This window comes from Drosophila arizonae, chromosome X, assembly GCF_054131065.1.
Source record: "Drosophila arizonae isolate 15081-1271.41 chromosome X, UAZ_ARI_1.0, whole genome shotgun sequence".
Taxonomy (NCBI): Eukaryota; Metazoa; Arthropoda; class Insecta; order Diptera; family Drosophilidae; genus Drosophila; species Drosophila arizonae.
Genome location: NC_142927.1, coordinates 3,849,888 through 3,872,558, shown reverse-complemented (window position 1 = coordinate 3,872,558; position 22,671 = coordinate 3,849,888). Strand labels below are relative to the sequence as shown.

The following is a 22,671-nucleotide window of genomic DNA, read 5'->3' as shown; positions in this document are numbered from 1 at the left end:
TGAGCGATAGACCGACATTTTGCCACACCAAGATCTAGCTGTAACTGTGTGTGCGGATGTCTGCGGATGTCTGCGGATGTCTGTCTGTGTGTCTGTCTTGACTTTCATTTCAGTTTCAGTTTCAGTTGTGTGCTGTGATGTGATGAGCCAACGAAGCGTATAAAAGCCTAGCGAAGATGCTTCAACGTTTCAGTTGCTTTCAAAAATTCGCGCGCTCCTCAAGTGAGATCCGATTTGAATTTTGTTTTTTTTTTTTATTATTTGTTTGTTGGATTTATAATCGATTCACGCACGGAATTATAATGTCCTATCTCGGCAACGCATCGGACGTGGAGTGTGAAAAGAACGAGTTCCCCAGGGCCCGCCCCACGGGCATCGTCACCAAAATGGCCGCCCACAAACTGTCGTCGGAGCCGAAGTGGGCCGACAAAAGGGAGGATGATTCCGATTCCGAAGTCTCCTCGCCCGACAATTTCCTCACCAAAGGTGAACTAAGAACAACATTGACAAATGAGCACCGTTAGAAGTCGCAAATGTGGAAAAAGAATTTATATGCATATGATCATATATCATACATACATATATAGCCCATAAAGTGACTCCTATATGAACAATCTTGAGGCTTCAGAGGCCGTTAATACATGTGCTTATCGTATAACAAATATAATTTTCTCGAATAGACTCTTATATAACTGTATAACTGTTCTATATGCTTCGTAAATATAGTTTAAAGTAAAAATTTTCACGTCTGACCGATCAAATCAAAGCTAACCTCAAATTAACTGAGAGAATCGCATGATGTATCAAATTTCTATAGCATGCTCTGTCATTTTTACATAAATATCAATGCATGGCTTATTATCAAACTAAATCTTTTGAAAGATCGGAGTAAGCTCTCTCAATCCCAATTCAAGCTGAAAGCTAATCTCAAATTCTGAATCTTTGCATTAGAAATACTGCATGGTTGTAGCTCCTAATACAATGCTCATATCCGCAGCCATATTCATATTCATATTTATACCTATATTTACATCTATAACATCTATTTTCATATCAATACATCAATATTCATGTCCATATCAATAACGGTACTAACTGCATCGTAACTGCATTACAGGGGCATTTCTATTGACACCTTCGTATGAGCTATCCATGGAACGAGCCGCATTGATATGCGAGAAGATGAGTTTCAAGGGTTGCTTCAGCTTGACCAAAACGGCAACTGGAATTCTATTTAAATTCTCACATCCAGATGATTATCAGGCGGTGTTCAAGAAGGGATTCCACAAGGTGACCGGAGCGCGCTTTTATCGGAAAGTAAGTGAAAGACCAAATACTCTTGCTTATGCTTACATATATAGAGATCATATGTATAACTATCTCTCTCTCTCTCTCACACACACACACACTCTCTCTCTCTCTCTCTCACTCTCTCTCTCTCTGTCTGTCTGTGTATATCCCTGTGTTTTTATCTGTCTGCCTCTATTTCCTTGTTATCAAATGTAGCTGTCTGTTTATTATTAGATCTCATATTTGAAATATAAAATAAATCACATTCACTCAATTGATGAAAGCGAAATAGTTCATTATACAATATACGCTCTATCTCCCTGACTCTCTCAAAGAAAAGAAAGTCTTATATATCATGAATATATATTATATGTATATTATCGTAGTCTGTCTCGTTCTATCTCTTTCTCGCTTGCTATCTCCCTCTTTTGCTCACTCACTCAGATAGACAGACTATCTGCCTACATCACATTTGCACTTGATCTTTATCTGTACCTCTCTGTCCTCATTCTCTCTCTGTCTCTTTCTGTCTCACTGTTGCTATCTCGTCCTTTGCACTCACTCTCTCTTTCTCTGTCTTTCATTGCTAGTAAAGGTTAACTATTCATACGATATCATATATATATGTCTCTCTCTCTCACTTTCTCCATATTCTACATTCTCCCTCTCTACTTTCTCTCTCTCTCTCTCTCTCTCTTTTATAACTATTATCATTAGAGCTCATCCATAGAGCATCAACTCTCCCTATCTCTCTCTCGCTCTTTCATTGTTAACTTATCATTAGATATCATATATAGATATATATCTCTCTCTTACTTTCTCCGTATTCTACATTCTCCCTCTCTACTTTCTCTCTCCCTCTAACTCTCTCTCTCTTTTATAACTATTAAAATTAGAGATCGTCCATAGAGTGTCCACTCTCTCTCTCTCTCGTTTTCTCCCTCTCACGCACACACACTCTCTGTCTGACACACAATCTTTATCTCTCTCACTCACACACACACTCTCTCTGACCCGCCCTCTCTCTCTCTCTCTCTCCCTCATTGAATTGTGAAATCTTTTGAAAATCTTTTAACATTTTTCCAGCAAACATTCTCGCGCAGCGTGAGTATTTCCTATTGGCAAAATCCATTGGCAAACCATATACATACATAGTAGTACATACATGTAACATATGCTCACACCTGTATATATTGTATGTACATGCATATAGTAGATGCATATACATATGTTCATAGATAGTAGAAATCATTTCTGCTCGCCTCAGCCGTGACACCTTTGTGTGCATCTGTGACCTTTGTTTCGTTTGTCTGTCTGTTGACCCTGTTTGCCTTGCAGATCGCCATTCCGTGTCGTCCGCGAAAGACGTTTACGCTCTATGTGCTGGATGTGCCGGAGGATCTGCCCGTGGAGGATATACGGCATGCCATGTACAAGTTCGACTCGGTGGTGGAGGTGGTGCGCCTCCACATCTATTCCAGCCCGGGTCTGGCCAGCGGCGGCTCCGCCAGCTCCAACCCGGACAAGGTTGAAGGTGAGCAGCTCACAGCCTCTCCGAGCCCGGGCCAAACTCTGCGCCGTGCGGCCATACGAAGTAATGTCCAAATGCCAATTGAACACACACCAACACACACACTAACACACACACACAGAGAGAGAAAAAGTTCATAAATTTGATTCCAAAACTCTTTCAGGCAGCAGCAGCGCCAAGAGCCTCGTCTCTGGCATTGTGGGCGAGGCCATTGAGAAGGCGGAGCGTCCGGAGCGCCGAGAGCTGCCGCCAGCTGTTATACGTATAACACTCGCCTCCATGGACGAGTACAACATTCTGCTCCAGAACGGACTCAACTTCTACGACGCCACATTCTTTCCCACCGAGGCCAACATCTCCCTAAAAGGCGCCAAGATTGATTACAAAAGGCGGTAAGACCTAAGCCCAATTAGCACGATCCTCAGTCGCACATGATACACTGAAAAAAATGCAAAAAATAGCTATATATAATAATTATACAAAAAAAAATTCACAATTGAAACAGCTCAACTTTTACAATATGTATATCTATATTTTTTTATAGATTACTTTTTAAATATAAATTTGCTTATATCCCAAAAAAAAAAGAAAAAAAATAATAATAATAATAAAAATAACAATAAAAACAAGTTGATATTTTTTATTTAACACTTAAATATATATATAAAATATTTATTTTTAATTTATAAATAGCAACAGATAACAACAGCAAGATAATAATAATATAATTAACAATATAATTTTTTAATATAAAAAAAATCCACTTTTTTTTATTAATAAATGTTGTTTTTTATTATAATAAGAAATAACAATTTGGCAAAGAATTTAAATCAAATTAGTATCACTTTAAAGGTAAAACAAAAAATGTTTTATTTTGCATTTGAAAGCTGAAGCAAACACTAAATATTTAATATACCGTTATGTCTTATTCTAAACTTTCAAGGATAAAAATGCCATATCATTTTTATACACTTAATTTAATGACTACCAAAATTTGAAATCTTTTAGCTGTAATTTTGCTCAGCATTTGCTCACAGCCTATCAACGGCCTCACTTCCATCCATCCATCTCACTCGCTTTCGCTCCACTCCCACTCAGCCACGCTCACACACAGCCACACAGCTTTGTCTATATTGCCTACTCGCTCTCACTCAGTGCCCTTTCATTGACAGCATGCTCGATGGCTCGATACCGGGGCGTGTGCGTGAGCTTTTGCCCGTGTTCGATGCAGCTGGCTTTTGCAAGCTGCCGGCGCCCACGAGCAAGCTAATTAAGCCGCCGAGGTCATAAGCGACGACGACGACGACGACGACGGCGACCCCAGATGTTCCGGCTAAATAAGCAGCCAGTCAGCAGAAGACCCCATGCCCGCCCCCACTAAACATTTGACGAAAGCAGCAAAGAAAACAAAAAACAACAAAATAAAACATTCTCGATTCTCGATTTGATTTTGAACGGATGCTTGGAAACGTTTCCGCTGCCAACCAACTACAATCTATAATAATTCCTCTTATGGACAAAAAAAAAACTATTTCTCGTCTTGTGAACTCTATTTTTTTTTACAATTTTTTTTTTTGCCTAGTTTTATTATTAAAGTCCCATAAAAGGCTTAGCGTCTAATTTGTTTGATTGTCTAACAGCAAAAAAAAAAAAGGAAAACGAAAGAAAAAACAAAATTAAAAAAAAAAAAAACAACAACAAATAATAAAATAAAAATGAAAAATTATTTTCAATGGCAAACGGAAATCAACTAATTCAATTCACACGCCTTATATAGTATATAAACGATATATAATAACTTGTAAAATAAATATATATACCTATATACATATATATACCGATATATAACCCCTTCACACATCTACACAAAATTTTATTGTTTATTTTCTTTGAGTGTTGCGACTGCGAATGTCTTATAAGAGTTTCCTACTTCCAATAAGATTCTCATGTGGAGTTGGGATTGGGGCAAAGCGTAGTCTATCTTAAGCAGTGTTGCCAGAAAGTTCGACAATTAGGAAAAAAAAGCTAAAATGAGCTAAAGACTTAGAGATCAATTTAGCTTTAGATTATTTAAGTAATCTTTAGGCAGAATTGAAGAGTTCATCTGAAAATCTATATAATGATCTAATTCAGACTTTCAATTGAAGCTGTGTGAATGTGTCTATCTGTGTGTATGTGTGTGTGTGTGTGTGTAGAAGACTAAATTGAAATAAGAACAATTTGTGGATTCGTTTAATACTTTTTTCACTTGATTTTTATTTGTTTTTTCTTTATTTTTGCACTTTATTTAGGTAATTGATTTAGATATACATTATATGTGTACATACATACATCTACATATATATACACATATCATATACATATATATATGTAGACGTATAGCATAGATCTTGATTGATTTAACAGACAAAATTGTTGCACAAAGTTTAACACAAAGACATAAGTAAACGCGCACACACACACACGCACACAGAGACACATAGACACAGGAGGTGCGTGTGTGCATGTGTGTGTCTGTGTCTATATATATATAGATTATATAGAATATATAGTTTATATAAATATATTCTCATAAGCATATAATTTATCATACTGCAGAATGTCTTGTATATATATATATATAATAATAATAATTAATAATTGATTTAAAGCATATATAAGTAGTAAATATACACACACACACATACAGGTGCATATGCATATATGTATAGGTATAGTATATATATATATATATATATATATATACGTGAATATACATTGGTAATATATATATATATAGTCTGTTTAGGAAATACTCATAGAATTTAAACGAATCGAACAAGAATTCGTCAATTAGTTATTTTGTTGTTGGAAAAAGAGACAAAAACAGCAAAAAAAAAATCATCATCATTATCATTATCAACATCATCATCATCATTATCATCATCATTGTATATAAGTATATATGTATGTAATAAAGAAATATAATAATCAACATTTAACAAACAAAAAAAATTGTAATAAAATACGCACTCACACCCACACACACACACACACACACGCGCACACACTCATTACACACCCACACACACTCACTCACACACTCACACACACACACATACAGTAAGCACATGGTACATATATTGAACGATTTAAAGCGAAATTCAGATTACACAGACAAAGGACACGACGGACACATAATTAGTATACAAAATATGTTTATGTTTATGTTTGTTGTTGTTGTTGCTGTAGTAGTTGTAGTAGTTGTTGCTAGTTTTCTCCTTCCTAATACACGGAGTGCACAATATTATCTTTCTCGACCAGCAGCCGCACCTTCATGCAGCCATCGGAGCCACATGAGAAGAGACGGCCGAATGGATCCACATACACCTGGCTAACGCCCTGGCCGGTGTGCTTGAAGAATCCGTTTTTGGCATGTTCATGCGGGAACGTATTGATCAGCATAAACTGGTTCATATCCCATATCTGCAATACAAATCCAACGATCAATCAAAGGAACATGTATTATAAATATATAAAAGAAATAATGCACAAGACTTGAGTCTAGATGGAAATAAATGAATTATATAAGGGTCTTAAAACTCAATCAAACTGTCTTTTAGGTATATAGATTTATAAATGATCAACGGATTTCTAATCATGACACCATCAGTCTGTCAGTCTGTCAATCGGTCAATCCGTTAGTTAATCAATCCTTTACATTACATATCAGACTATCAAACAATTTTCACTTATATAAAACGGTTTCATGCCTTGCCTCTAGCCTCAATCAATCAATAGTCAATCATGCTGTTGTTTACCTTGATGTCGCCCTCAATGGAGCCCGTGACAAAGAACTCCTCGTGCGGATCCAGCGCAATGCACTTGATGGTGCTATCGTGAGCCTGCGAGAATCAAGTCCATGGCAATTAGCTGAGGTTAGCTGAAGCGTGAGCTTCGAAACTCACCTGATAGCGATGCCGGAGTGTGCGCTGGCGCACGTCGAATACGCAAACGTCGCCGCGCTTGCCACAGGAAATGAGCACCTGATGCTGCGGTGCAAAGACCAGACAGGATGAGCCCTGATCGTGGCACGTGAAGGCTGAGAGCGGACGTGAGAGAGAGAAGGAACATTCATAGTCAAATCATCATAGGTCACCAGAGAGAGAGGCTCAACACTTACCCGACACGCAGGACTTCTTGTGCGGCAACAGTGTGTCCCAAATGTTAATGTTCTTGTTCTCGGAACTCTGACCAGCTGTGGGAGAGAGCAAAGGATAGTTGAGTAAATGGTTTACTTGCTTCGGAGCTGGCCCTTACCGCTGGCTAACAAACTGCAAGAGCCGAGGAACACGAAATCGGAGAGCGCCTTGTTGTGGCACTGATAGGTCTAGGGAGCAAGAGGAAGCGAGTGTTAATACAAATATGTTTATAAGTCCGTACGTATATGGTGAGACTAACAATGAAGGATCGATTGTTCTGGGAGGCTGTGCCCGCTTGCCAGAGGCTCAGATTGCCATCGCCATCGCCGATGCCGAATTTGTTGCCCTGCTCGGAGAAGCGACAGCGCGTGACCTTGGCAAAGGTGCCGGAGGTGCGTGGACAGCAGACGGGCTGCTGGTGTCCCCACTCCCAGATCTGCACGGAGCCATCCTGGCCGCCAGTCAGGTAGAGCGGCATCAGCGGATGCGCGCTCATGCGCTTCACATTGTCCACCTTGTGGCGCATCACCTGGGGGAGCGAGACAGATTGAGTATAGATGACAGAGATGGAGACAAGTGGAAACACTCACCATCGATGTGCCACGGCCGGACTGTGAGGCGCTCTGCGTGCTGACACTGGCTTCGCTGTAGCCGCTGCTCGTGCCAAATTGTGGCCTGTGGAGCATACAAGATGGGGATTAGGATTAGCAAAGGTTTTGCGGTTTGCATTGAGACTATCGACTCACTGATCCTGCGATTGAATGATGAGAAAGGCGGAGCTATTGGTGTCCGCATCTTTGGACATGTTCATCATGTCATATTCGCACTCATCCTCATACCAATTGGGCGACTCGAGCAGCAGCGATATATCGAACTCCTGGATCTCGCGCGGATTGGCAAAGGCTATCATCGATGAGCTGTTGTTCTTCAAGCAGAATGTGAGTATCGATTCGTGATCCTTGTGTATGATGCGTATCTGGTCTGTATTCTCGTTTGTCGAATGCGATTGGCCTATGGCGAGTGAGACATGAAACAGAAAGAGACAGATATAGAAAAAGAGCGCAAGAGCGAGATAGGCAAATGCAAGCAAAAGCGGTTAATACAAATTATAGCTAAGCCAAAGCGTAAATTTAATTAAATTAAATTATAATTGAATATTTGTGATCAAATGAAATCTGAATCAGCGATTCTCCTGTGTTCTCTCATCTCTCGTTTCTCGTTTCTCGTCTAACTGCCTGCCAGGTGTTAAGCGCTGCTCCTCATTCAATTGACAACAAGGTGTTAAGCGAGCCTCGTCTTTACGATTGCGATTATCTTATCATCAAGTCTATTATTTGGTAATTGCCTGTTGACGCAGTTGTTCAGTTAACACTTAACAGCTGGCCGTTAACAGAGCCAAGAGCAAATCAGTGCCACTTCAAGCAGTGCAGCCGCAGTTCGCCTCAAGCAGTGCAAATGTTATCGATTAACGGCTTATCTCCGTCTCTCGTCGAGATGGAAGGAGATCGAGAGGTGAATCAAGGCTCAGCACTTCTCAGAGGAAGCTAAGGAACGGCAACAACAACAAAAGAAGAGAATACAACAGTCGAACAAAAATAATATAACTACAACGGTTTTTGTTTCTATTTTGCTTTAATACATTTTCACTGGTAAACGAAAAAAATCACAAATAATTTAATATACAACAAAAAAAAAAAAAAAAAGAGAGAAAATACGAAAATTAAGGAAGGAAACATAGAAGAAGGTTTGGGATACTTCTGCGTAATACTTCGTAGATAACAAGTTTAAAATTAAGTAACATCTGCCACCTCAATACTAGCTAATTAGAACCGAACAACAACAGCAACATAAAAAAAAAAAACAAAGTTGTTAACAAAAACAGACTTACAGCCAGGCTGTAAATGCCCAAGGCGTGCATTAAACAAACGAACAAAAAAAAAAAAAAATAGGATAACAACAAATTACAAGCGACTGCTAAATATTAAGCTAATAAAAGTGATGCGTTAGAACTAATTAAGATATATACATTGGAATGCAAAATACATATACATATACATATCTATATGTATACAAATATCAATATCTAAATACATATATACACACACATACATGTATATACAAATATATATATGTATATATATATATATGTATATATACCATATAGGCATGTATAGCTACCAACTACTCTACTTGACCCTGACTCTCTGGACCCAGGGCGGTGCGGGGGTGCTTACTTAGAGGAATTTGCAACAACAACAATTATAATAGCAACATTTTGGTACGGAATACACACCTTCGTCGGTGTCGTTATCATTGTGATGGCTGTGATGATGGCTGCTGCGCGCACTGCTCTCGGTGCTCTTGCCAAAGATGCTCTTGATGAAGACCTCCTGTGTGGGCTCCTGCCTGACCAGATAGTTCCACAGCCGTCGAATGGGGCCCGCCGCCGAGCCGGAGATGAACGGCGTGTTGTCCTTGTTCAGCAGCGAGCGGTACTTGTGTATGGCCAGGCCATTGATGCCGCTCTCCGCATAGCAGCCGGGTATATAGTTTCGTGAGGGCGGGCCACGGCTTATCAGATCGTTCAGGGCGTACTCCTGCCAGCGATTCAGTGTGCGTAGCACCTCATGCGACAGCGGACTTATGACGGGCAGATCTGCCGGGGCAATCGGTAAAGTGATTACAAATGAAATCGAGAAATCTTCTCGGCTAGCAAAGCCGCCTGATGCTCACCCTGCAGCTCGATGCCGGCCACCTTGACAAACTCCTGAATTTTGTGGGTGCTGAGCTTGATGAGCGCCAGGCGTAAGATGCTCCACGAGTAGGACATGGGATTGGTGTGTTCGGTGTTGTCCTTGGGCTTCAACTGACTGCGGCTCACATTGACATCGTCATCATCATCATCCTCCTCCTCGCCGTCCGATTCATGCGAATCATCCGTGTCGTAGTCATCGCAATCTGCAAATGCTCAAATTTAGTCGGCTATCGAATAAATCGAACTCTATGCGAGATCTGTACCTGTATTGGTTGGCTTCATGAGGAAGTAGGAGAGCATGGATGTCTCTGGCGGCATAAACTGCTCCCTGTACGTGGGCTTGTCCTCCTTCATGTTGCTCGAGGTGCTGTTCTGGCTAAAGCTGCCCAGGATCTTCATGTTTAGCTTCATGCGCTGCTTCGTTATCGATGTCACCGTATTCCAAACGCTGTTCTCATCCGACGCATCCTCGCCAGCAGCAGCCGCCGCAGCAGCCGCTGCCTGTGCCTGGGCCTGGGCCTGCACGTGGGCATGCGGCTGTGCAGCCGGCTTGATCAGCAGCTTCTTCATGCCGCCGCCAAAGAGGGTCGACCAGGTGTCGTTCGTAAAGTTCTGGCCGCTGAGGCGATAGAGCAAGCGACTGTCGCAGGTGGACAGCGAGTAGATGAACAGTGCCATGTAGGTGGATACAAAGGACTCGAGCAGCAGCACATTCAGCTTCGGCACATCCTCGTCCTTCTCGCGCGCCAGCAGCGCACGCAAATTGGTGACGCCCGGCCACTTGGAGGGCGTGGTGCAGATGCCCGCCGGCTCATCTGTGGAATACTTGCGGCGTCTGTGGAAAGCGTTGCGACTGCCCACCAGGTAGCTGCACTCGAAGGACGAGTTGATCTTGGCTATGTTCTCGATGCCCGGACTGGGATACCCATTGAAGGTGGCATTGTTAACCACAAAGCTCTCCGAATCGCACAGCGATTGGTAGATGCACGAGGAGAGGGCCACGGCCAGGTCGCGCAGCACAAAGATCTCGCTGAGGGCGCTCGTCTCGAGGCCCGGGAATGGCATCAGCTTAATGATGCTCTGCAGCATGTCCACCGTCTGCGACTGCAGATACTTGATGGGATCCGCTATCACTGTCTTATTGCCCGCCACGCAGGCGCTCAGCAGCGGCAGCGTGGTGGGGAAGGGCAGCGGGCTGAGCAGCTGCTGCTGTGTCTTTTCCTGCTGCAGCTCCTGCAGCAACAGAACCAGCTCCATGCGCACAGAGGCCAAGCCGCCGCCGCTGGCGCCATGCAGCGAACAGTAGCTGAGCAGAGTTCGCAGCAGCGTTTCATTGGCTAAGGGATGAGAAGAAGAGTGGATGGAACATAAGGATCGGCTAAGAGATCTAGGAGCCCCATGTGGTTAACTGACCTTTGAGCCAACGCTTGCGCTTGGCGGCCCGCATCACCTTGGCCTCGAAGTCCTGCTTGTCCTGCATGAGTATCTCGTGCAGTGTGGGTCGCTCTGTGCACGGATAGATGCTGGCATTCATGTCCTTATCCTTGGTATCGTTGGCGTCCGCATCGCTCGCGTCGTTCACCTGCTCGGAGCTGCAATAGTTGCACAGCTGCTTCAGTGCCTCCACCTCGCGTTCCAGCCACATGTACAGCTGGTAGCGCAGCTGGCCGCCATCCACCTCGAAGCCGGTGGCCAGCGTCGACAGCTCCTCCATCAGGATCTTGAGGCAGGCCACAAACTTCAGCTGCTGCGCCATGATATCCATCTTGCACTCGTTTGGCCGGCTGGCTTTGCCCGGCTGCGGGGTGGCCAGCTCTGGATCTCGATCATCGTTGTCGTTGTCGTTATTAGTCGCTGCTGCCGCCACTTCACCATCCCCATCGTCGTCGTTCTCGTTGTCTTCCTCGTCCTCGTCGTCCCACTTGATCTCGAACTTGGTCTCTCCGACGCTGCTCACTGGAGCGCCCCAATCGAATAGATCGGCCTTGGCCGACGACTGCCACTGATCCATGATGCCTGAATTGATGAGCTCATCCTTGGCCCCGACCTGCTCGCCAGTGTCGGCGACGCTGCAGTTGCTCGAGGCTGGAGCCGCGTCGCTGTCGCTAATCTTCATGGGCAGCTTATTGAGCACCTCCAGTGCCAGGGCCGGGCAGCCGGACTTGAAGTGTCCGTGGGCTGTCGTAAAGTACAGCTGACGCTCGATGGCCGTAATCGAATCCTCGAGCTGCAGCTGCTTATCGGAGGCCAGCGGCTTGGAGCTCGTCTCGCCGGCATAGCTGAAGCCCGAGAGGACCACGTGCGCGATGCGCTTCTCCTGCGCCGAGATGGCAATGTTCTGCCGGATGAGCAGCGGATGGGTGCGCAAATAGATGTAGAAATTGAATACATTCGGATTGGTGGCATGCGGCGACTCGGGACGCAGCAAGTCCTCCTCGCGGTAGCTGCTATGCAGACTGCCCACGCCGTTGAGGAGCAGGGTGTTGAGGCTCTCCTGGTACTTCTTCAGGTTCCAGTAGGTCATGGAGCGCAAGAAGGGATCTGGATGGGCACGCGTCAGATCGCATCGTCCCGTCTCCACGTCCGTGCCGAGGACATGCTCATTGAGCAGCTTGTGGTAGTAGCTGCCCTCGGCGTCGCCCTCATAGAGTCGCGCAATGATCAGGGCCAGCTGGAAATCCTCGAGCTTGTTCATGCACACCTCGATCGCATCGTTCAGGGAGTTGGCCAGCAGAAAGAAGGCGACTGCATGCTCGAACCTCTGCTTGCCCAGCAGCACAAAGGCGTTCTTCAGCGCCGCCTTGCGCCAGCGATCCTCGGCAAAGTTGTTGCCAAAGAATGTGGTCATCTTCTCGTCGCGCTTCGAGCGGAACAGGCCCCACACCAGCGACTTCTTCTTCATGGCCAGATAGTAGATGGCCGCGTCCAGTGGATCCTGCTTCAGCTGATAGGCGCACTTGGCCAGCTTCTCGACGCAGCGGCGCAGCGTATTGATGTTCTTCAGCCAATAGCCGACGCCCAGGTCGCGCAACGTGGCCCAGCGCAGGTCGCCCTTGGTGTAGCTGGGTATCAGATGCAGCAGCTCCTCCTCGCTCTCCGAGTGATAGGCCCACACGATGTTCGCTGTGCCGACGCCCTGGCGCTGGAATTGCGCCCGCTGCTGGAGCGGGAGGCAGCGCAGCAAATACGTGAAGTGCTTCATGGCGAGCAGGAAGCGGAGACCGCAATCGTCCAGCGATTCGGTGGCCTGCTCCTTGGTGCCGCTAATGCCGGCGCCGGTGCCAATCTGGCCCTGGTTCTTGCCCATGTCAGCGGCAAACTTGTCCGAGAAGTCCGTGTTGCACGTGGCCACCGTGTCGGCCAGCGCCAGCAGATGCATCTGATCCAGCGAGGACAGGCCCGGCAAATGGGTGTGGGTCAATAGGCGCGACAGCAGCTGGCCCTGTCGCGGTCCGAAATGCGAGATGGAGTGCTTGTCGGGCAGCGAGAGCCGACGCTCCTGACGCTTCTGCTCGCCATCGCAGAGCAGCTCGTCCAAATTGTCGTCGGAGTTGTGCATGTCGAACAGCTCATCGTAATCCTTGTCCCCATCGCCCGCATTCGTCGCCTTTCCCGGCTGCTCGCGATCGGCATTGAGCAGCACCCAGAGCGGCAGAGGTGGTATCGAATTGATTTCCGCATAGTCGAGCATCAGCTCCTCCGGTATCTGGGTGGTGCTGCCGCGGTGCTCCGCCTGAATGTTGCTCGTGTCCGCCGTATAGCTGATGCTGAGGGTGCGCGAGCGGGACCAGCTGCGCTGCCTGCCACCAGCACCGCCGCCGGCACCGCCTCCGCCCCCGCCACCACCAGCGCCGCCGCCGAGGCTGCCGTCATCATCGTTGGGCAGCCCGTTGGCTGAGCCGCTGCTGCCGCTGCCGCTCATGCAGCGCACCAGATGGGCCAGGATCGCCTTCACCCAGCGGATCTTGCCGCAGTTGAGCAGCTCCATCAGCTGCTTGGGATGGTATTGCGGCAGCACGGGGCACGCAATGCGCGACGCCTGGAACAGGCCAAAGTCCGTCATATAATCATCATTGGGCGGGGCATCGCCCCCAAATCCAGCACCCACGCCATCCTGGCCATGCCCATTCATAGTCGCCATGCTGCTGTTGGCAGCGAGACGACGCTGCGACAGCAGCTGCAGATTCGCCGTGCTCACTTTGCTGATCAGCGGCATCGAGGCGACATTCTTCAGGCGCATCTGCGTCGACTCGTTGGCCAGGGAGCGCAGATCTTCGTCGCGCAGGTTGCGCGTGTCGGTCATATCGTCCATGCCGGCTGCAGCCGCTGCCGCCGCCGCCGCCGCTGGGGACATGTAGTGGGCGCCGTAGTGGGGCTTCCATTGGGAGTAGACGTGCATCTCCGAGTCCATGGCCACGACGAGAATGCCGTCGCGCACCCAAGAGATTTGCATGGGCAACGGCGGCAGACCATCGGCCGTCTGCAGGTCAATCTGGCGCAGCTTCATCCAACGTATCTCGTCCACAAAGTTCGGCTGAGCCAGGGAGCTCGCCTTGCGCAATATCGGACGATTCACGGAGCGCGACTCCTTCATGGCCTTGATGTTCGCCTGGGCAATGTCCGAGCTGACCGGCGTGTACAACAGGATCTTGCTGCCCACCGCGACGGTCAGGATGTGCGAGCCATCCTCCTTGGAGACCCAGTCCAGCTGCACCAAGTGCTTCTGGGTCAGCGGACAGGTGTTCCCGTTCTCGGCAATGCTCTTCCTCAGCGACTGCAGCGTGCTGAAGCTGGGCACGGTGAGCAGACCCACCGCAGCCGACTGCTTGGACGTGGCCAGCTCCGGCGTGGTCTCGCCGCTGCGTGGCGAACGGCTGTCCTGGTCGTGGGCGAAGGTGTGCAGCACCTGGTTGAGGCGCTGCTTCTTGGCCAGCAGCCGGTGGTCGTGCAGATAGCTCAGATCGATGCCGTGGCCAATGTTGATGCGCGGCAAGTGGACGTTCTTCAGATGGATCGTGTCCTCCAGCACCCATTCGCTGCCGCCGCTGCTCTCGCACTCGTAGATGGCCACGCAGAGATTGACGTAGCGCGAGTCCGGATCGCCGCGATTGGGACGCGTGAAGCTCTTGCCGTACTTATAGGCGCACGCAATGCGGCCGGAGTAGGCGGCGCTGATGTTCAGCGGCTGGCCGGGTATCTCGATGGCCGACTGCTGGATGCGGCTGAACATCTTCCACTCGGACCAGTGGTAGGCATCGCTGCCGGCGGGCTCGCACTTCCAGAAACGCGATATGGAGTCCGAGCAGGCGGTGACAATGATGTACGGCGCAAAGCAAGCGGGATAAATGCTCGAGCTGCTCAGGTGCCCGGCCGCCGGGGAGGCATGAATGACATCCACACCCTCCGGCAGGGGCAGCTCCTGGGTGCAGACCTTCTTCGTGGTAATCGAGATGTGCGGCGCCTCCACGTGCGGCCCAAAGTGCTCGGCGCCCGTTAGTGTCTCCGCGCCCTGCGACATGCGTCGCGGCTGGCCCGTATTCTGGTCGGCATCGTCCGGCTCCTGGGTCAGGTTGCTGTCCGGCACATACATGGCCGTCTCCGAGAGGAACGAGCTCTGCTGCTTCGAGCTGATGACAATGCGCCACATGTGAATCGTGCTGCCGCGCAGCGTCTTCTCGATGTTGACAATGTAGAAGGGCTCCTCGAAGTCCACATTGCGCTGCAGATCGACAATGGCGTCCATGTCCGACTCGAGCAGCGCATTCATCTTCGGCTCCTCCAGGTCGTGCATGTCCGGCACGGACGTGCGCTGTCCGCCCGTAATTAGCTGCGCCTGGAACACGTGCAGAAACTGTGTGTTCTGCCAGTCGTGCTTCGCATCCGAGATGGCATCCAGCTGCAGGATGCAGCCCGGCCGAGCTGTTGACTGCTGCGAGACGACCTTCAGCTTGTCGTGGAGCGCCGAGCGTTGCGCCTTCAGCGTGGACGAGGCATTCGAGATCATCGAGGAGAGCGAATGGGATTTGTGCAGCGTGTTCAGATTCTCCGAGCACGAGATCTCCGCCAGCAGGGTGCGCGCATCAATGACGGCTTGATAGACACGCAAATTCTCACCGTCGCTGGCCACAAAGCAAGCCGACGGCGAATTGCTATAGCTGCCCAGTGTGGTGCTCGGCAACAGGGTGGGTATCCAGGCCACATTGCTGAAGGCGGATATCTCTGGTGAGTTGATGCGGGCCAGCTCGCTCACGCCGCCCGAGTGGCACAGCGGGCCCACCGAGTCCACACGCCACAAGATCAACTCCGAGCAGAAGCCCGTCGGCGTAAATATATCCTTGTCGCCGTTGGGCGTGCTGCTGCCAGAGGCGCTGCCTGCGCCGCCAGCAGCAGCAGCAGCGGCAGCAGCCGCAGTGGAAGAGGCCACTCCGCCGCTGCCGCCAGCGAGTGGGTGCTCGTAGGGCGACATCGGGGACTTGGCCTCCGTGTCGGACAGATTGTGATGCGAGGTGGAGACGAGCAGCGGCAGCACCGGATGGCAGGTGATGTCATTCACACGGAAGCGATGTCCCGACGCGCGACTGACATGGCCGATGCTTAATACTTGTGTGAACTTTGTCTTGAAGGCGAACGTCAGCTGCCACAGGTTGAGCGTGCCGTTCGAGTGCTTCGTCACCATCGACACCGATGGCGACACGTTCAGGGGCAGGGCTGAGCCGAGGGCGGCGGCAGCGGCAGCAGCTGCTGAATCCTGTGAGCTGTTGCTGCCAGCAGCACCAGCAGCGCTGCGCTCCCCGCCATCCTCCTGCTGGCCCTGGCCGGCAGCATCGCCATCGTCCTCATCGTCCTGCTGCTCGCGATCCTGCTCCTCGTCGTGCTCGTCATGCTTGTCGAACTGCTGGTTGGAGTTCTGATCGCTCCGCAACGAGTTCTGATCGCTGCCGCCCTTGTGGAACTCATCCTTGCTGCGCACATTGTTGGCAATGTCCCGGAAGGCCAGCGGATTGGTGCCCGTATTGAAGAGACTGACCGTGGTGGACATGGACATGGCGTCGCCCAGTGGAAAGGCCGACGGTATGCGTGTCGAGAACGACACCTGCGCCTGCCTGTACGACCCGGGATAGTAGTCGTCCAGCCACTCGATCACCCATATCAAATAGCTGCCATCGACCGGATGGATGGCGAATAGCAAATCCGGACTCTGATGCCAGTCACGCAGCAGGCACTCAATCTTATTGTCCAGCGAATCGGTCAGCTGTGGCACCTGGTTGTGTTGGTCCTGGTTGAGGGAGTTCTGCGATGTTGTGTTCGACATGGAATTCAAATGCAAACCGGCGCCAGTGGCAGCCGTGTGCTGCGAATACTTGCTGTACTCCTCGCCGCTGTCGTCCACCGAGACGGACTTGGAGTTGCGCATGAATTTCTTGTGCGACTGCTGGGCATCATCGGGCAGATCGACGCCCGAGGAGGCGGCCGCACCAGCTGTATGACTGCCCGCTGCATGTAGGCCGTTCTCCTCGTCGATGACCTTCTTGGTTAGCTCCTGGAGTATGGCCTCCGCTTGGAGTGTGAAATGCATCTCCTTGTTGTTCAGCCAGTGCAATATGAAGACGTTCTGATTGGCCGGATCGGAGGTTTGCATCGACGGCACCAGCGGTATATCTGTCTCGGCGTTTATCGATGCCGCCAAATGGAAATGCATGCCGGGCGTTACGCCGGATCCCTGAAACCCATACGAATGGAAATCGTGCACGCTGCACGACGAGGGCAACGATGGTATCGGGCCCTGATAGTTGCTAAAGCTGGCCGGTGAGCTGCCCATGACAGCGGCGGCGCCACTACCAGCAACGCCACCACCACCACCAGCACCGCCCACGCCGCTGCCCGAGCTGCCTGGCAGCGAGCCAATGCCCTGGCCACCGACCACTGCGGACGCAGTGGCGCCAGCCTTCATGTGGCGACGCAAGTGGAAGCAGGTCTTCATGTGCTTCAAGCGCTGCATAAATCGATGCTTGTGCCGGTGCGTGCGAAACTTGGGATTCTGCGAGGCGAGTGGATCGTACTGTGTCATATTGACCATGCCATCGTCCGGCAGCACCGTCTCAATCCAAATGCGACAAATGTTGTCCAGGCACGACGTGACCAGCATATTGGCCACCGAGCCCTTGGGCATATATTTGCTTGTCTTTCTCCACACAATGTTCGAGACGGCGCGCGGATGTGCGATGTACACATATGTGAAATTTAAATCGCCAGCTGAGAGTGCGCCGCCGACACCGGAGCCCGAGGCGACATCGTGCGCCGCCTTCGATGGGAATAGCACCTGCTTATTCTCGTACCAGATCTTGACTAGACGATCGTTGCGGCCGCAGGTGGCAAACAGTGTGCCATCGGGACTAAATGCCATATGGTAAATGGGTATGGCCGTCTGGCAGGACCATATGTTCTCCCACGTGGATACATCATCAGCTTGCGAATTGGACGATGGTTTGGTCTCCTTGCTCTCGCCAATCTCGAACTTGACACCTGCCAGGTGGGGGGCAAAAAAGAATCGCTTAGCTATATTTCTTTCTATATCGGACTATCGAGATTCTCCACTTACCTGTGTGCTCCTCCTCCTGGTGTGTGGGCGACTTGCTCTTCCAGAGCTGTATATTCGTGCCACCTGTTAGAAGGCGTGTGCCCTCCAAGTTCCACGACAATGTCACCACATTCGAATGGCTGGTAAACGAGCCCGTTTGCACCCATCTGAAAGATCGTTCACCAACGTTCCTCAATCAGCCTCAATCAAAGCTCGTTCATTCATTTTATTTCTGTACGCACCTGTAGTCTAGAAAGTGTGTATTTTGTTTGACCGACTCAATCACTGGCGTCGGCTCGAAAATGCAAATCTTATTCTCATAGGCAGCCGCTATCTTGCCCGTATCGGTGCTACAGTCGAGGGCCGATATCTTCACATAGCCATGATTGGCGCCCGGTATGATCTGGACGCGTTCGAAAGTGCTCGCTAGAATGACCACATTACAGCCGGCGGCATATGCCTGTTGAGGAAGCGAATGAAACGCACGTTTAGTCAATCATGAAATATTTCTATACCTTGATTGATTAACCAAATGACAGACTCTAATGTTCATCAATCATAATGTAATGCTGTATCATTATAGTTACATTTAACTGTTCAAAATATTCAACAGTTTATATTTGATTGATAGACTGACTGATTGATTGACTGACTGACTAGACTAGACACGTGTTTGCATCATTTATGATTTGAGCTGATCAATTTATTGTTTCACTTAGATGTAGTAATGAAGACTAATTGATGATTGATCGATTGATTGATCAGTGTGTGCAACATGTCATCATTACACATATGATCTCATTATGTTAATGTTACATATAGTGATTAACTAATAATTAGCATATTATGCTGATTGATTGATACTTAGATCATTAATTCATAATAAAATTGATATCTTACTAATGCAAAATAAATTATAGATTGATTGACGCATGGATCAATATATACAGCCTCATATAGCAACAAAATAAATCTGTTTGTGCTGATTGATGATTGATTAATCGATTTTACCAACTGTTTGGCCACACCTATAAATCATATCTTGTCAAGAATTTAACAGCTTGTGATTAGATTATTGCTTGAACAATAATAAATCTGTTTTAGTCTCTAATTGATGAAAAACAAAACCATTTTCGCTGTCTGATTGGCTGATGGACCGACTTAACTGATTGATAGCGACAATGCATGATTGATATAGACTCTAGAACTGGAATGAACAAATATCGAAATGGGAAAAACCTAAAAAATTATTGCCAATCCACTTAAGAACTTGCCATAAGACATAGCCAGTTGGCTTACTTAACCTAGAAACTTTTGGTCACTTAAATGAATCGAATAAACAACAATTTGATGACAAATTCTTTTGGGAAAGCAAATGTCACGTGCTAAGCACATAATAGCAAATATAGTATGCATCATTTACCATATCTATAGATTGATTATAAAGATAACGCACGATTAGATGTGTGTATGCAGAGAGAATCAAGAGCAAAAATAGGGCAAGTAAGGAAAAGGGAACGGGAAAGGGGGAAGGTCGATGGGGCTTAACCGTGAAGGACCAACTGTGACTCAGAACTGGGACAAGGCTGTTGTAAAGAAGAATGGGTCATCAAGTGATGTAATATATATACTACATGGTATATATTGATGTATACGCATGCAGGTACGACATTTGTGTTACCCATTAAACTATAATAATTGAGGCGATAAATGGCTATGACCAAAAAAAAAAAAAACAACAAATGTTAAGAATTCATTTGAATAGTCATCAAATTCGTATGGATGCAAATTAAAATTGAAATTCCGGCACAAAGCTAATTTAGACCAATTTGGTTTCATACCGGATTGTACAGGAAAGGTTTCGCTTTTCGATATCATAAAAACAAAGTTGAGAAAAGTTAAATTAAATCGTTGCCCTTGTATAAGAGTCGCTTAACTTTCGGACAGCAGCAGTTATGTTCGTTCTTCCTTATCTCTATTGCTTTCTTTTTATATTTGTTTCTTGTTCTAGTTGGGTTTAGTTTGAACCACTTCCCCCACGCCCCACCTAGCCACTCTGGTGGTATGTGTTTCATTATCTTAAGTAGGAGCCAAAGCAAGATATGGTTGCGGATATTTTCTTGCGTCAAGGCCAGCAAGGCTCAATGCTATAAAACTTGTGCCGCCCACTGCCAGATGGCGCCACAGTATAAGACAAATATTCGTGTGCGTGTGTGTGTGTGTGTCTGCCCATTTTTCAAGTTCAGCTATGCCTCTTCTTGTTTCTTTATATTAATAGTTGTTGCACACACACAACACACACACACACACACACACACATGAATATTATAAAAATACAATTGAAATGATGGCATTTACATACATAGTTAAATGAATGGGTGGCAATGTCAACAGCAGCGGCGACGGCTCGCAGCTCATTACAAAATATAATGCAGATGTGTACACACTGTAGGCATACACACACACACATGCATACATACACACAGTCATGTGCAGCTGTTGGCAATTTCAAATTAATTCTTTCCTTTTTCTCGCAAAAACAATAAATAATATGAATAAGAATAGTGTGTGTGCGGGCAGAAGGGGCAGTGTTGCCACATTTATTTCTACATATTTATTATTTAACTATTGAAGTTAATTATGATTGTGACTTCTAAATTACAAAAACAAAATATGCATAGAGAAACGAAGAGGAAAACAGATCTCAGGCGCTAGCGGTAAACAAATAAGCGCAAACAGCGCCTGTGTATGGGTGGGAAGGGGTTACCGTTAGTAATTAATATTTGATATGTATGCATGTATGTTTATTTGTATGTATATAATAAATACATATATACACACACGATCATAAAAATAAACGACTCCAGCTACAGTCGCCACATTATAAATGCGTGCTCACGACAAAACACACAAAATAATAATAAAAAAAACACAAAACCCAAAAAGCAAAAAAAAAAAAAACGATAAACGAAAAACGAATTTTTGCAGCATTTATGGGCCGTGTATAATTTATTTGTTATTGACGTTTTGATTGTCTGACAATATTTAGCGAGGATTGCATTTACAGGCTGCAGGGCAGCACACACACACACACCCGTACATACATATGATATATTGATGTGCCTAGTTGTCTGTATGTTTAACGAATTTAGGGCATCAGAGGCCATTTGACCAATCGAATTTTACATATACAAATATATATATGTATATACGCACAAGCTGCGTGTGCATGCCTTCGTGCTCGTGTGTATGCATATGTGTATGAGTGCGTAAGGCAACGTGAGAGGCTTGTTTACAGCCAAAGCACTTGACCTTTAAATGTAATTAAAAGCCAGAAAACATGTTAATACATTGATTTCAAATTGGAATACCGTGAAAAATTGTTTGTTTGCAGCATTTATCGAGAAAAAAGGAAAAAAAAAAAACAATACACACGCAAGCATTCAGCGAAGCCAACAACAATAACAGCTAAAACAGTTAACAGTTGTTATCGAATTTACACGAAATGGAAAAAAAAAAACACATTTGCTTTGGATTTAATTGACCACAGCCAGACAAACGACGGACGGATAGACGGCGACAGCGAGTGACAGCCAAGCATCATATTTATTTATATGTACTCGCACATACACACACAGGAACGCACAAAGCCTGTGTATACAAGCGTGCATGTGTAAATAAAAACATTAAAATCCCCTTTGGGCCGATCGAAATTGGATATTCCAATTGGAATTCGCAAAAAGGCAGCCGAGTTGGAAAATGTGGTACACACATAGTTGTACCTTTAAGTACCTAACGTTTATATATGTATATACAAAAATTAATATATATATATACTACATATGACTGTCGCGCACGTAAATATGTAGGTGTTTGCATATCTGTGCATGTGTGTGTGTGTGTTTGCAGGTTGTACAATATGATGGATGCGTGATAAAAACGAAAGCGAACAGCAAAAAAATAATGAGAAAAAACTTGGTAATCGTAATCGCTCGTATTCTTACTGTAAATGGTATGCCTTCCACGGAGCCAATGGCGAAGCACCGGTCACCTGCATTGCAGGCACCGCTCAATATTTGATGACAATTCATTATTTGTTACAATTGGATATCACATCACAGCGCACAAAGTAATATTCTTGGTTCTTTGGTTTGGTTACTAGCACGAATTTTTCTTTGTAAAACGACAACAAAGTGATGAGTGACATTACATAAAAATGTAGGCCAAATAGTGATGGACGCTATCGACTAGTGTAGTATCGAACGGAGTTAGTGTCTAACTGTCGTATCGATACGTACACAACAAGTTATGGGGTTCTAAACAAAATACCTTATCG

The 22,671-nt window shown here is 46.9% G+C and overlaps 2 protein-coding genes across 4 annotated transcripts; one reads left to right on the top strand and one right to left on the bottom strand.

Annotated features, from left to right (window-relative positions):
• Nucleotides 1-141: 141 nt before the first annotated feature.
• Nucleotides 142-5,264, top strand: LOC108618645 (uncharacterized). 3 transcript variants are annotated; one of them, XM_018014734.2, is made up of 6 exons: nucleotides 142-486; nucleotides 1,118-1,317; nucleotides 2,377-2,394; nucleotides 2,629-2,884; nucleotides 2,985-3,213; nucleotides 3,994-5,264. In XM_018014734.2, the coding sequence occupies exons 1-6, from the start codon at nucleotides 177-179 to the stop codon at nucleotides 4,109-4,111; spliced, it is 1,131 nt and encodes a 376-aa protein (XP_017870223.2). In that variant the 5' UTR covers nucleotides 142-176; the 3' UTR covers nucleotides 4,112-5,264. The 3 variants fall into 3 exon arrangements, with proteins under 3 accessions (XP_017870223.2, XP_017870225.2, XP_017870224.2); XM_018014736.2 differs by having other exon boundaries at nucleotides 143-486; nucleotides 2,629-2,824; XM_018014735.2 differs by lacking the exon at nucleotides 2,377-2,394 and having other exon boundaries at nucleotides 146-486.
• Nucleotides 5,049-22,621, bottom strand: Rbcn-3A (rabconnectin-3 alpha). The gene is made up of 15 exons (XM_018014700.2): nucleotides 22,340-22,621; nucleotides 18,578-18,795; nucleotides 18,357-18,502; nucleotides 11,171-18,280; nucleotides 10,021-11,094; nucleotides 9,736-9,960; nucleotides 9,296-9,658; nucleotides 7,749-8,013; nucleotides 7,593-7,677; nucleotides 7,262-7,531; nucleotides 7,121-7,190; nucleotides 6,984-7,058; nucleotides 6,769-6,902; nucleotides 6,622-6,705; nucleotides 5,049-6,286 (listed from the first exon to the last, which is right to left on the bottom strand). The coding sequence occupies exons 1-15, from the start codon at nucleotides 22,424-22,426 to the stop codon at nucleotides 6,086-6,088; spliced, it is 10,407 nt and encodes a 3,468-aa protein (XP_017870189.1). The 5' UTR covers nucleotides 22,427-22,621; the 3' UTR covers nucleotides 5,049-6,085.
• Between the last annotated feature and the right edge of the window lie 50 nt (nucleotides 22,622-22,671).

Bases quoted from the DNA above. Each gene is read 5' to 3' on its own strand.
- Rbcn-3A (XM_018014700.2), bottom strand. From the start codon at position 22,426: ATGAATTGTCATCAAATATTGAGCGGTGCCTGCAATGCAGGTGACCGG. The intron at 9,659-9,735 runs GTGAGCATCAGG...TTGCCCCGGCAG, and splicing joins GGCCGGCATCGAGCTGCAGG to ATCTGCCCGTCATAAGTCCG. The intron at 6,287-6,621 runs GTAAACAACAGC...TTTGTATTGCAG, and splicing joins CCATTGAGGGCGACATCAAG to ATATGGGATATGAACCAGTT.
- LOC108618645 (XM_018014734.2), top strand. From the start codon at position 177: ATGCTTCAACGTTTCAGTTGCTTTCAAAAATTCGCGCGCTCCTCAAGT. The intron at 2,885-2,984 runs GTAATGTCCAAA...AAACTCTTTCAG, and splicing joins GCGCCGTGCGGCCATACGAA to GCAGCAGCAGCGCCAAGAGC. The intron at 3,214-3,993 runs GTAAGACCTAAG...TTTCATTGACAG, and splicing joins AAGATTGATTACAAAAGGCG to CATGCTCGATGGCTCGATAC.